The sequence below is a fragment of the Physella acuta genome, unplaced genomic scaffold (assembly GCF_028476545.2).
Source record: "Physella acuta isolate Inbredline_101_S28 unplaced genomic scaffold, ASM2847654v3 ptg000915l, whole genome shotgun sequence".
Taxonomy (NCBI): Eukaryota; Metazoa; Mollusca; class Gastropoda; family Physidae; genus Physella; species Physella acuta.
In genome coordinates, this window is record NW_026732432.1 from 278,897 (window position 1) to 292,782 (window position 13,886).

The following is a 13,886-nucleotide window of genomic DNA, read 5'->3' on the forward strand; positions in this document are numbered from 1 at the left end:
ATAGAGTATTTTGATCAATTCCTATTACAATTTATTAAAACCGTTTTCTAAAACGCGAAATAACGGCTAAAACTCGTTTTCTAACATTGCCTTTTTATAATGCAAAAAAAGTGACGTCCCACCATCTGAGCCCCCCCCCCTCCCCCTCAATACACACCGTCGCAAAATTACGGACCCCCATCCCCCCTACGAGTGTGACGTCATTTATGGACGACCCCTTTCAAGCATCTCTGCAATGGAAAAAAAAGTGGGGGGGGGGGGGGGAATGGGGGGCAGTGCCCTACAGAGTACGTCCACCCTCTCCCAAAATCTATAGCGATGACTGACTGACACACTACCACTAGCGTTATATATATATATATATATATATATATATATATATATATATATATATATATATATATATATATATATATATGTGTGTGTGTGTGTGTGTGTGTGTGACTATATATATATAAATAATACAGAAATATAGCGTACTTTTACAGCTGTCCGCTTACCTCCCCAGGAACTTTCAAATTCCACCCCCTTTTAATGCCTTATATCGAATTAAATTCTACATTTCTTTACTTTCGTATGAATTCATTTAGAAAAAAAACTAAATGTTTTTTTTATTTTATTTTTTAATTTTTTTTTTGCATAATCCGTCTTTCATTTCAATACGCATTGAAAAGGTATTATAATTACAATTTTACAGGCTTAGTACAAAAATAAGTATGCGAATTTAAAATTCAAAAGGCAAAAGTGTTTTTACTTACCCTACCGGAAGTGACGCCTTAGCAGCGGAGAAAGCGTCAAAATGTCGGGCAACGGAGGTCTGTGGAATGCTCCTCAAGTTACGTATAGTCAGCAAACTCATGATTTGCTTAAAGGTATATTTTTGTGTTTTATGTTATAAGTTTAAGAATTTAAATTTTTTGTCTAACTATTCACCTCAACATCTTGTAAGTGATTTAAAATCTACTATAAACTATAAACTTAGGTGTGACTACTCTTTTTTTACTGTTAAATTATATCGATCTAGACTCTAGCTAGGGCCAAATAAAGAATACTACTAGATTACTAGAATCAATCAGATTAACTAAGAATAGGCCTATGCCTACCTTTATTTTTACTACTCATCAACTTATTTTTAAAAATTTTGTTCTTTAGGTCTTGTCCATGTTAGGCCCCATATACAATAATAAAAATTGATAATTAAAAATAAAAACTTGTTCCAAGAAATACAATGCACTTGACTTTATTCAACTTTACTGTGACTTCAATCCTAGTGTTATTCCCAAAAACATACTCTCAATCATTACCAGAGTTGACTAAGACGATCTAATTCTAATGATTACCTGTTACTCATGTTAAGGAAAAGTGGCTGAGCATAGTGCTGACAATACTTTATGTCAAGATATCAAAACAGGTTAACTCTACTTCATTTACCCTAAGTGTTTTGGGCACAAACTGGACACATTGATGATAATATACATTGATATCGAGATGAAGTCATTCACAAATTTACAATAATTTTAAAATAGTTTTAAAATGTTATACTTTTTAAAATTTGTGTCCAAATTTGAAGTGATGAAGAAATTTTCTGAATGACATATTGAAAAACTCCTATATTCTCACTGTTTCTATTTTGTCAACATTTCTAGAGATGATGAGAGAATCTAAGTTGACAAACTTTCAACAAAGAAAAATACAACAAACATTAAAAGGTAAGCAAAAGCTTATGTTGTTAAAAAATTTGGATTGAAGAATAGCAGCAAAACAAATTGTTTTAGATAGGCAGTACCTTTTTCCCTCCAGTGGGGTAAACTGGAACATGTATTGTAGTAGTATCTTAATAGATGTCAGTTATAAGGGAAACTAAAACTTTTTATGTTAGGTTTTAATTTATAACTATAATCAGATGGTGGTAATCCGTTTTTATTGAACCAATCTGACATTGTTTATTTTAGATGGAAAAAATTTGCCTGATTATGTGGCACCAACATCTTCCAAATCAGATCATAGAAAAATTAAGAAACTGGCACCTTTACCTAAAGTTCTAAATCCAAAGTAAGTGTTCGAGCACATACTTTTTTTCTGGTCATATTTCTTGTTGCAAAAATCAATTTTATTTGTGAATGTTCAGTAATTTTAATCAAAGGACGATTTATTTCTAGATAATATATTTACAAAGTACCAATTTTTATGACTTCTATTTCATTTAGAGTTTACTCAGGTGGGTTGAGGTCAAAGAACACAATGGAAGCCATGGGGGCATTTGAAAAACCTGAATATGTGGCCTCTCTGAAAGGAAGTAAGTTTTTTTGTGTGTCTCATGTAGTTAAATATATATGTCAGCTGTAGAGTATACTATCAGAAGGTTTACTAAAATTTTGTTTGTTGGCTATGGAGTGTAATGACATGAAGGTCTTGAATTTCATTACCTTCAGTTCACCAAAAAACTAGTTTGCGTACTGGCAACATGAAGACAAATACAGACAGGCTACAGTAGTTCACAAACAGATGGTTACCACAGATCCTCAAAATAAGATGGCCAGACAAAAATAAAAAATAAAGACCTGTGGCAAAACACAAAATAACAGGACATCAAAGCCTGTAAATGATAAACATACCCTTAAAAGGGACGAAGATAATATCACAAAGAAAGCTATGGACTGGAATCACCAAGGAAGAGGGAAAGTAGGCCAGCCTAAGAGATCATGGAGAAGAATGGTAGTAGAAGAGGCCCACAACCAAGTCTGGTGGAGAGGTGTAATTGCAGCCCTTTACTTCCTAGGAGCCACAAAGGACTAACTCAAGTGAAACCAGCATACTGGCAACATAACATTATGACAACGTAACATTACTTTATGACAACATAACATTACTTTACAAAAAGGTATACTGCACATATCTTACCTGAGCATCATCTGGTTTAATGGGGAAAATATTGGTTGAATGAGACATTAAATTTAGTGCTTGTTACACACTGTTAGAGGTTTTTTTTTTATGTTATTGACAATAAATTATTTAGAATTAGATTAAATTTGACTTGATTACTCAGTCACCAGGTCTACAAGAGAGAAAGAGAGACTGGCAAATATCATGGCATTTGGGGAAGACAAACCTAAAGGGAAAACAAAAAGATTGACTGAACCAATAGAACCCTTGCCTCCACCACCAGACAGATTTGATGAATGTGAGTATTTATATTGTTGTTGTGGGCTGATGCTTGTACAGCCTGAGGTATTAAAATAAACTTACTATTTACTTGTGAATTTGGGTTAATATTTGTGTATTCTAAGGTCAAAAAATAGTTCACTCTGGTGTTTTTTACTAATGTTGTGGGCTAATGCTTGTACATTCAATGGTACTAAAATAAATCAATTTACTTTTTCCTAGTTTTTGTGGGTTAATTTTTGTGCATCCTTATGTCCAAAAATTAGCTCACTTATTTATTTTAGTTGTGTTGTGGGCTAATGATTGTACATACTATTCTCTTGAAAGAAAACTTTTATTTTTACTGTTGTCATGGTTTAATGTTTGTACTTATGTGGTCCTAAAATAAGTAAACTGTTTTTTTTACTGCTGTTGTGGATTAATGCTATGATACTAAAATAAATTAGCTTTTACTGGTCAGTGAATCAATGCTTGTGCTTTCCATGGTTTTAAAATGAATTACCTTGATTTAAAATGTGTGTATTATATACCTATTAATTGTACTATACAGAAATTGTTATAACTAGGCAATCAATTTAAGAACTAAACAGACAATTAATTAATTGTCTAAAGTGGAATATTATTTTTATAATAAGTGCCAAGAGTTATATTTCCATTTTAAGTTTTTTTAAAATTATTCTTTAATTTTAAATTATTTATTAATTGTAAATTGTATTTATTAATTGTAAATTATTTCGTCTTAAAAGTTGGTATCTATCTGCAAAGGATACTTTAAAAAAAAAAACAATTCACTCCACTCCTACGTATTTTTCCTCCTCTATCTCAAATATTTCAATTACCTTGAACCTTAGATGGTTCTATAAAAACTTTTGCACTTGGTTATTAACCTCGTTCTTAGCTACAGATCTATTCTCATTATCCCTTCAGGTGCCTGACTTAGAGCCATAATCAGCTTAGCTCTGTGCTTGACAACTGCAACATCCCAGCTTTACAGTTTCTTACCCTGCCATCCACTATTGATTTTATTCTGGCTCAAAAAGCCAATAGCTCTGATTTCTCCAAACAAGCTAATTTTCATGGCAACTTTAGTCTTTAAGCTGATGAATAGTGGCACACTCCACAAGGCAGAGCCTCTTAACTGTATTACTGGCAATAATTAGAGCTAACTGTAATCTAAATGAACAGCGCAGATCCCAGTGAAAGAAGAAATGCTGAGAGGCTTTACCAGTGACTTTAATTATACCATGGGCACATAAGATAGTATGAGCTTTCTTATGGCAAACTAGGGATTTCCTAGAACCATGAAAGCTAAACAAAATTGTATTTCATTGTTGTTAATGTGTAAGGAAACATTCATAGTTGACATCGTATCTTACTTGTTAGAAATCTGTTTTTGAAAGAAAAATTTCGTGTTTTGTTTCCTTTTCTGCTTTCATTTTACTACAGAAGGAAATTTTTTAAAGTTTTAATTTTACTACAAAATGAAATTCAATAAAGACAAAAGTTTCGTCTCTGATTTTTCCTTTTAGTACAAAATGAAATTCAAGAAAGACAGGAGTTTCTAAGAGAGATGGAAGCCTTGGGTAAAGGTGACCAGTACAGGACCATAATTGCTACAGAAATATCACAGGTAAAGAGAAACAGTGTTTACATCCCTTTCCTTTATAGCTTAATATGTTGCAACAAGTGTTGTTATATGGCTTCAGATTGGCAGAGTAACTTATTTATGGTTGGGGAATATTGTGATGTTTTTAGACTCAATCTTTTTGCTTGAATAGGCAAGACACTTCGCAAATGACAAATAATATCTAGAAAGATGTAAACCACCATGTTTTTGTTTTAGTTGTAATCAAACCCCTGATTCTTTATCATGTTCCGTTGCTGAAGAAATTGTTTCATTTATTTTCAGAAAATAAGAGAAATGGTTTTAATCGACAAAAAACAAACAGAACGACTGCAAAAAGCTATAGAAAATGATAAAAGGAAAAGTCAATTAACCTGATGTTCCTTAGTTTTTCTGTTGGATGTGTTTTTGTCACCCTGCAAATCAAGTTAAAGCGCTTTGTGATTTTTTGATAAACATTTTACTATTTATTTTTACAAATATTTTGCTAAGAAAAAAAATTTCCTGGTTCATTAAAAATTAAAATTAAATTGCAATCTGATAATTTTTATTATAAATGTTAAAAATAAACAGTTTTCTAAAAGGAAAAATAGTTGATTTTATAATAAATCCATTTTGACTTTAATAAAAATAATTATATTGAATACTGGAAAAAAAAATGGTTTGAACAGATAAACATTGTGCATATAATGTAAATTATCTCCCTTTAAACTTAGTTATCAGTTTAATGTTAATATTCGAATTAGATAAGCTCATGTTATCCAGAGTGCTGAGCAGAATAGTCCCGCACTGATTGAGTTTTTAACATTTTAGCAAATGTGAACACAAGTTAACTCTGGTCTTTCATTCAATTTTTTTTTTCACTTGCCCAGCATTGTGCCATCACAATAAACAAATGATATAAACAAACAGCCTGTATTTGTTTTTCTAAACTTTACCATTTTATATCTAGAATACTTATGTTTTTAAAGACAAGAATGTTTGTAAAACTACCCTTTGAGACCAGACAAGCAAGAGGTCTGACCTACCATACATATCATGATATACTTAGGTTTGTGTGGTTGCAATTGTCCAGCCACCTCTATACTCACCAGAGCTCGCCAAACTCAATCAGTTTATGTTAATAAAAATCCACCAACTGTTGGACAACATTAATTCTTTTTTCATTGTCCTTAATATATAAATGTTTGAAGAATCTGGGACAGTTGTAGTAAACCTCTTTACTAGGAAGAAAGCTTAAATCAGTGTTATTACTTACTCTTACTCTCTCAGCAATTGAAATAAAAATGATTTCACATTGTATATATTTAACTGTTTATGTGGTGTGATCTAAGAAAAAAAAAAATGAAATAATTAACACAACTTCAAATAGAACATTGTTTTTATTTTAGAATTTTTCCAACATCACGAAAAAAAAAATCATTAAAAAGTTTCTTTAAACTTATTTTAAAAGAATTACAGGTAAACTAAATAGAACCTGATATCTGAAAACCTGATAATCAAAAAAGTAAAATATACTTTAAAAAAATATTGTCTTATTAGCGCAGTAAATGTTAGAAAAACTTAAGTATATTAAGTTTCTTAAAAAATATTTCAACATCGGGATGTACACTGGTTATTTTTTAAAAAAGAGCCTACAGTGAAATACAATGAATGTACCAGTAGTCTACGCCATGCCAATCCTCCACACATTTAAAGTGATATTTTGTATGAAGAAAAGTTCCAACTTTGTAAAGATGATTACACTTTGGTAATGAAGCACCCAAGTGTCTCAATCTTTAACTTGATACTTTCTTTCATGGCCTGGCTCTCAACTCATGAGTTCGTCTTGTATTCTTTGAATTAAAATCTCGCGCATGGACTTATTGAAATAAATGGTGGTTTCAACCTACGCAACCAGAACAAAAAAAAAAACATGTTCACCTAATCATGTACAAAGCTAAAATTCAACTGTGAAACTGCACTAGCAAGAAAAATAACTCTAAAATGTCAACCTGTTTATACAGCAGCTTAGGGATGGAGTGAAAGAGTTAGCACACGATTTTATCAAACAAATTATGAAAGCAGATGCATTTTAAGTAAAGAATAATGCAAGGAATGTATGAAAGCTTAAAAAAATGGAGGGCTCTGTTAGAAACTGTTTACAAAAAGACCTCAGCACATAAGCATTTTCACCGAATCAAACTATTTTTTTAATGAGCTACAATTACTAAAAAATAAAAAATTTATTTATGACAGTCAATGATTAAGAAACATGACCATAAAATAATGATGGAATGAATACCGCCATATAACTGTTGCAGTGTCAAGTCTATGCTGTAGTACAATATTCTGATATATGTGATACTTATACAGCAGTTTGGTTTCCATAGCTGTTACCAAGATAAAAAAAAAACTAGATGCTTTAAATTGTATGAGTAAGTTCATAAATTAATTTTTCTTTGAGTTAGCAATCAAAATTTGATTATAATAATGTGTAATATTGAAAAACAATTTTCCCTATAATCAAACACTTAATAATGTGCATTAGGGCATGGACAAATTCATTTAGCTGATAATGATTTTTGCATGTATAAAACAAACGCAATTTACAAAGGCAGTTTAAAATGCCTAGTGTTAGCGCAAGGCTAAAATATATTTAAATACAAAATAAGAAATGAAATAGCACCATGCAGTTTATTAGTGAAATGCAACTTTGTTATATATATTTCTGTTTAAAAAGTTTAGAACTTTCATAAATGGGAGTATGGCACAATTGATTGATAAATTAGGAATGCAGAATATTTTGTATGTACTAAGATAACCAAATATGGAAATGTGTTAATTCTCTAACATAGTTAGTAACATCTGTTACATACTCATAAGGACAGGTAACACAGAAAGAAATAAAATATTGGCTTCTTTATCAGGAGTCATGAAATCTATGGATGGGGTTTAAGGCTAATCTCTCAGCCAATGGAAGCTGTACACATAGATTCTAACCAATCACAATCAGTTTACTGTATCAGTGTTAGCTCAAACATGGTATCACATATGCATTGTTTATGACTTTAATTCAAGTTGCTATATAATGCAAAATTTTAAAAAATGAGTAAAATAAGCACCAGTAGGTTGTTCTGAACAAGCAAGATGTAAAATATCAAGAAGAATATAAAGCAGTAATGATGCCCATGTGATTATGCTCAGTTTTAAGAAAACACAACCAAAAAATGCTACAATATAGATCCTTATTTTATCATTCCAAAGTTTTAGAAATATTCTATCCAAACTATTCTACACATAATTTTTTTAACAGCTTTGAAATAAAATAACTTTTAAATCCTAGGATTCTCTAAGTCTTGATAACCAAATTTTAAATTAAGTTTATAAAGCGTTAACTTTTTGTAATAAAAAAAAAATTCTTAAAAAAGGAAAAAGGTTTATATATTAAGAAAAATTGCTTTAAATTTACCCATAAGCAGGTGTGACTGGTAGGCTACCCTAAATTTAAATATACACCTGATTAATAAATAAACAAGTCCACCCTAAAAAAAATTTATATCTATAGTTTAGTGGTATAAAAGAATTTTATTTACATATTATAAAAGGCATTTATGGTGATTTGTATGAGTAATATATAGTATAAATAGTTTATTTTATTAAAGTCTTTTTACATGCCTGAGTAGCTTAGAAGGAATAAGTAAAGCACCTTTGTTGAAGCATGCGTTATGAAGTATTTGGAACACAAAAATAACTGGTCCATTTTGGAATTTTAAAAAAATAGCTGGTCTATTGGTAATGTTATTTGCAAGACAAAATAAAAAAAAGAGTTTAAAAATAATTTTCTTCACTGGATGTTGAAGACAAGGAATTTAAAATTTATAACATACACAACAGCGTAACGGTAGTCAGAGAAGCCATAAGGGACAAAATCACAACATTGGTTTAAAATCTGTTTCCATTAAATCAATTCAGGCAAGTGACTAGAAAAACCACAGGTTAATATAAACAAAGTTTGTACAGATATTTTTTCCAACCTCCAATAAAGTGTTGAAGTTGTTGCCAGAAATTCATTTGGTTCATATATTGTTTCATTTTATTTTTATTTACATCAGCATAAATGCAGTCCAGTCCATATTTTTAAGCTTAAAACTCATTGCAATTGCCAACATTAGATGAACTTGTAAGGATTTGCAGTCCACGAAAAAAAAAAAAAAAGAGGATCAGTATCACAGGGCCTGGGTTATGTGTAAAATTTTGACTTTGCTACTTTCTTCCCTTTCTGGGCTATTAGAGTGGCACTTGGATTCTTTAAAAATCCTGAAAGGAATAAAAAGATGTTAATTAAACTACACTTGTAAACTTGAATATGGTAAAAAAAATGAACAGGTATTTTCAATTAAGAGATTGTACAGAACTTGTTAGAAAAATAAATAATTGAAAAAGCTTTGTTTAATTAGCTATATGTCTTACCTTTGCCCTTCAGTTTTTCAGCTAAATGTCTATCTTCTTCCTGATATCTGGAATAAATAAAAATTACTGAGAAAAGACACACTTTGAATCCTATGATTTGGGAACATAGGCATGGCAAGCAAATATTTAAAATAATCAAATAGGTAATAAATATTTGCTTGCTAATGAATGAACTGCTACAGACAAACCATTTGTAACATAACAGATTTATTGGGAATTTAATTTATTAGTTTTAAAAGTATGATAACATAAGGCATGTTGATAGCATTTTATTTAAAACAATAATACAAAAAACATAAAATACAGCTTAGCAGTTTAAAATTGTTGCAAAATGTATTATTTACAAGTATAAACATAACAGATTAAAATGGCTTCAGTGCTCACCTTAATCTATCTTCATCCATGCTGTCAACTATGCGATTTCTTTGCTCAACAAGTTCCAGTTTCTTTTTGATTAAATATTCTTCCTCTTGCTTCTCAGCAGGAGATTTGGATTCCTCTATTAGGTTTAAATTAGAGATAAATGCAAATACCATGTTTAATTAAAATTACAAATTTAAATTTGCGATATGGTCATGAAAAAAAAAAAATTGTAAACTATTACTAGACATGACGAGTTTTTTTTTTATACTATTCAATAATTTGTTCATCTCTAAACCCTAATAAAATTTATTACCTACAAGCTACATTAGGCCTTTGTTTTCCTAACTCCCAGTGTTATGGCCCTTATGTATGTAATAAAAGTACAATTCACCTGGTATGGTCATAATGTAGCGGAGTTGGGACTCAATTTGGTCTTGGTCATCTTCTAGTTCCTGCTCTTTAGATCTGTACGAGAAAAAAAAGCAAGAGACATTCGATAATACATTTAAAACAGAACTAAACATTTACCACAAATGTAGATCTAGATACAAAGAATCAAATAAGCCATATTGTATATGGAAAAAACTAACACATTCAAACATGAAAAAAAAAATGTCTGACTGTTCAAGCATATATTAACAATTAAAAATGTTTTCCACAAAGAAGAAAAGACTTACATATAGACCAGGTCAGCCTCTTTTCTCACCAGATCATTTTTCTCACTGACTAACGTAAACCACTCCAGCATCAGCTCATCCTCCTCCTCATATGTGTTGACTGAAAGTAGTCAAACAATACAAAATTCAGACTTGGACAATTATAAGAATCAAAATATAATTTTTTAAATTTATGATGTGGAAGGTGGAACTCACAAGTCAATGAAAACTATTAAAATGGTTTTGATGATTCCTAGTTGACAGTGAATCTACAGTAAAATTTATTTAAAATTGTTTTATTTATATGCTGAATTTCAAATTAACCTTTCAAAGATAAAAGTACTTGAATAAATAAAAATAGGATGTAAAAATGCAAAAAATAATAATTGAAATGTGAAAAACACTTTAAAATAAGTGACCTGACTGTGTACAAAAAAATTAAGTGAAAAATTAGAATGTGATTGAATATCCACTTTTACAGATCAACAGAGAAGTTTGTTACATATTTTGCCTAAAGGAAAAGAATATTCAATATTTTTGTTGAGTATGTATTTTACTTTTACTAATGAGAAATACTGAAATATACAAAATGTGAATGAGCTACAGACTTATACTTTATTAATTTTATTTTAGAATTATTTTATTACAGAAAGTGAATTACAACACTGCGTTAAAATGTTATGTTTACAAAAAGACGTTTCAATAGTAGGTTACTAAATAATAAAATAAAGTATATAACGCAATTTTATTTTTAAAAATATAATGAAAATGCATCATTACATAATAAAAATTAATGCATAAAATATATAGATTGTTATTTTTATGTGTTTTTATATGCAGTAGTATCTCCTACATTCCCAATGAAGTAAAACAAAATATAATTCTAAGAATTCACCAACCCCACTGTTTTAAACAATATTCTTTATTATTTAAATACAAAAACAAAACATTAACTCAATCATTCTTTTTCTCAAAGAAAAATTTAAAATAATAGAAGCGTTTGTAGCAATGCACTTTTTAATAGTTAATTTTTTCCAGCAAGGCTTAGTATAAAGCACTTTACATTTTGTAAAGCCAACTTTCCATCTCTTTAAATGAGAAGTTAAAATATTTTTCTCAGTAGAAAAACATTTTAAAGATAAGCTGAGAGTATCCATTCTGTAGTATCAAGGACATAAATAAATGAAAATGGCAAACATTAAAAGAAGTTAATGCTCAATGAAAGAGAGTAATCAGGGAATGAAATGGGAAGGATGAGAATCTTTGATGGAAATAAGGGAAGTAAAAATAACTATTTCAAGCAGAGAAGAGGAAGATAGGAAGATGGGTAGAATCTTTAAATCATTATTCCAGTTGATCAGTTGTAAGTTGATGATAAACTTTCTTAAACGAAACTAAATCAAAATAAATAACTACCATATCACACTACAGGAAACTTGCTACAATACAATATAAATACTGTAGACTATGTGTTTTATTTTCTTAGTATTACAACTAAGTTGACCATTATTTACAAATGTAATAATTTAGCTTAAGCATTAATTCCTCACAGACAGGTAGCAGATATGTTAGGATCATCTAGTTGCTGAAGGTAAGAAGTGTGAAATGAGGTAAGCAACAAGTAAATTAATTTGTCAACACAATTTCAGTTACATCTACTCAGAAACATTCATTTACAGTTTACTAGCATGCAGTATGATAGTTTAAGTATAGTATGAATGATGTTTTTGTATGAAACATATTTATTCTGTTTAAAAGTATTAAAGGCAAAGTACAATAGATTTTGCTCATTTTTAAAAATGTTGATAATTTTTAAAATTACTATTAAAAAATAATAGGATAAACTGATCAGAAAGCGAAATATATCGTTTTTCCTGGCTACAATTTATTCTTTTAACATAGAAGCATTATCAAAGCAAGATAGGTTTTTAAATTGTTGGCAAAAAATCTTCACCAAAGCTGCAACAGTGTTAAAATTGTGACACTACAAAATCTATTGCCTAAGACAATAACATTCAATGCTGTGAATTTCTTATTAAAAATCACAACACACAAAAATGCATGCATCTCCTGATTTGGTATCCAGACTGAGCCAAAAAACGTGACAAAGTTTATTTAAAACAACAGCCTACTAGAGTCCAAGAAAAAAAAATGTTTTGATAAAATGGTTACGTATATATACCCTTTTAAGTGTATGGTTTGCTTTCTGACTGCTTTCCCATCTGAAATGTTAGAATCATGGTCAAACACACTCTGGGTTAGTTAAGCTAAGGTACATGGAGGTTGCAAAGATGAGTTGAAAGAACAGTTGGTTTTTTTTTTAAAAAGAACTCTAAATATCTGGCAGACTGAGATATATTTTTTATGATTTATTAAGAATGTTTTATGTTACGTATAAAATTTAATTAACATCTATGGATATTAAAGCTTTTTTATAACACTGCATTAAAAACTGATTAAGTGCTATTGCTTTAGAAAATATTTTGGACAAATAAACATTTTTTATGACTCTCCTATCTTTTTTAAACTATAATTTACTTTGTTTTAAGTAAATTCAAAGAGGTATGTTATGTAGTCATATGGTATATATTGGTTTATTTCTGGTGATGTAATCACCTTAAATACTCAAAGGCATGAATGAAAATCCATTAAGAGTGATTAAAAATTAATGGGCACTGGGCTTTTCTTCTACACTATAATATAATACAATACAGGGTGCATTTTATATATAAGAAAATAGGCAAATTAAGTAGTACTATCTCATATTAAATGCAAATATATAAATGATTAATGTTGAGTATAATGTTATACTCTAGTATTTGTTGAAACATTAGTACATATTGATAGTTTTTTATGCTTGCATGGATTTAGTGCAGTTTAATAGTGATATGCTACAGTTTAATGGCTAGTAGCAAATTTTCTATATTTATCAGAAATGTTTAAGTTGTTTAAAAAGTAAAAACATCAGGAAAAATAAAATTTTAAATGCTTTGACTATTTTGACTACGGTAACTATTAATATTAATTTAATCTCTTATAGCAGTTATTTCCAACATAATACCTGGAGATTACTAAAAAGAGAATCCAATATAATATTAAATTCTTTCCTTAGACTAGAATTTCTTTAGATACAAAAAGATGTGCATGAGAGAAAGAGTCTAATAATATAGCTATAATTTTACACAGAGGTCAGTGCATGTTCAGTTATAATAACACAAACAAAAACGATTTTAAAAATGCAAGGAAAATTAACTCAGTTAAACTTGGGTTAACTTTAAACTTGATGAAAACAGAAATGATTTACAACCAGGAAATAAAGAAAAAAATAATGACCTTGTCGAATGGAGTCTTCCAGGTCACGTCCTCTCAACTCAAGGTCATTGAGTTTCTTGTCAATATCTAGCAGCTGCTGCTGTAGTTCTATAGCTGAGATGTGATGTGGACTTTTCTATTACAACAAGAGGAATATTGTGTTAGTGGCATCATAGAGTGTACTATAACAGATGCTGCTGTAGTTCTATAGCTGAGATGTGATGTGGACTTTTCTATACAAGAGGAATATTGTGTTAATGGCATCATAGAGTGTACTATAACAGATGCTGCTGTAGTTCTATAGCTGAGATGTGATG

At 29.8% G+C, this 13,886-nt stretch overlaps 2 protein-coding genes across 6 annotated transcripts in view; one reads left to right on the forward strand and one right to left on the reverse strand.

The window, feature by feature from the left end:
* Positions 1-727: 727 nt before the first annotated feature.
* LOC131953276 (UPF0193 protein EVG1 homolog) lies at positions 728-5,691 on the forward strand. The gene is made up of 7 exons (XM_059316394.1): positions 728-872; positions 1,647-1,709; positions 1,953-2,052; positions 2,208-2,296; positions 3,047-3,181; positions 4,692-4,792; positions 5,072-5,691. The coding sequence occupies exons 1-7, from the start codon at positions 800-802 to the stop codon at positions 5,162-5,164; spliced, it is 654 nt and encodes a 217-aa protein (XP_059172377.1). The 5' UTR covers positions 728-799; the 3' UTR covers positions 5,165-5,691.
* A 462-nt stretch (positions 5,692-6,153) lies between these two features.
* LOC131953269 (uncharacterized) overlaps positions 6,154-13,886 on the reverse strand; it is a 35,850-nt gene continuing 28,117 nt past the window's right edge. For 4 of the 5 annotated variants that reach the window (XM_059316382.1, XM_059316383.1, XM_059316384.1 and 1 more), the window contains 6 exons: positions 13,591-13,705; positions 10,279-10,378; positions 9,993-10,066; positions 9,623-9,737; positions 9,239-9,285; positions 6,154-9,085 (listed from right to left, as the gene is read on the reverse strand). In XM_059316382.1, coding sequence (XP_059172365.1) covers positions 9,009-9,085; positions 9,239-9,285; positions 9,623-9,737; positions 9,993-10,066; positions 10,279-10,378; positions 13,591-13,705 — 528 coding nt within the window. In that variant the 3' untranslated portion in view covers positions 6,154-9,008. Of the gene's footprint in view, positions 9,086-9,238; positions 9,286-9,622; positions 9,738-9,992; positions 10,067-10,278; positions 10,379-12,439; positions 12,480-13,590; positions 13,706-13,886 lie in introns of those variants that run through there. The other variant, XR_009388612.1, reaches the window with a different exon arrangement.

Bases quoted from the DNA above. Each gene is read 5' to 3' on its own strand.
- LOC131953276 (XM_059316394.1), top strand. From the start codon at position 800: ATGTCGGGCAACGGAGGTCTGTGGAATGCTCCTCAAGTTACGTATAGT. The intron at 2,297-3,046 runs GTAAGTTTTTTT...TTGATTACTCAG, and splicing joins TGTGGCCTCTCTGAAAGGAA to TCACCAGGTCTACAAGAGAG. The intron at 3,182-4,691 runs GTGAGTATTTAT...TTTTCCTTTTAG, and splicing joins ACCAGACAGATTTGATGAAT to TACAAAATGAAATTCAAGAA.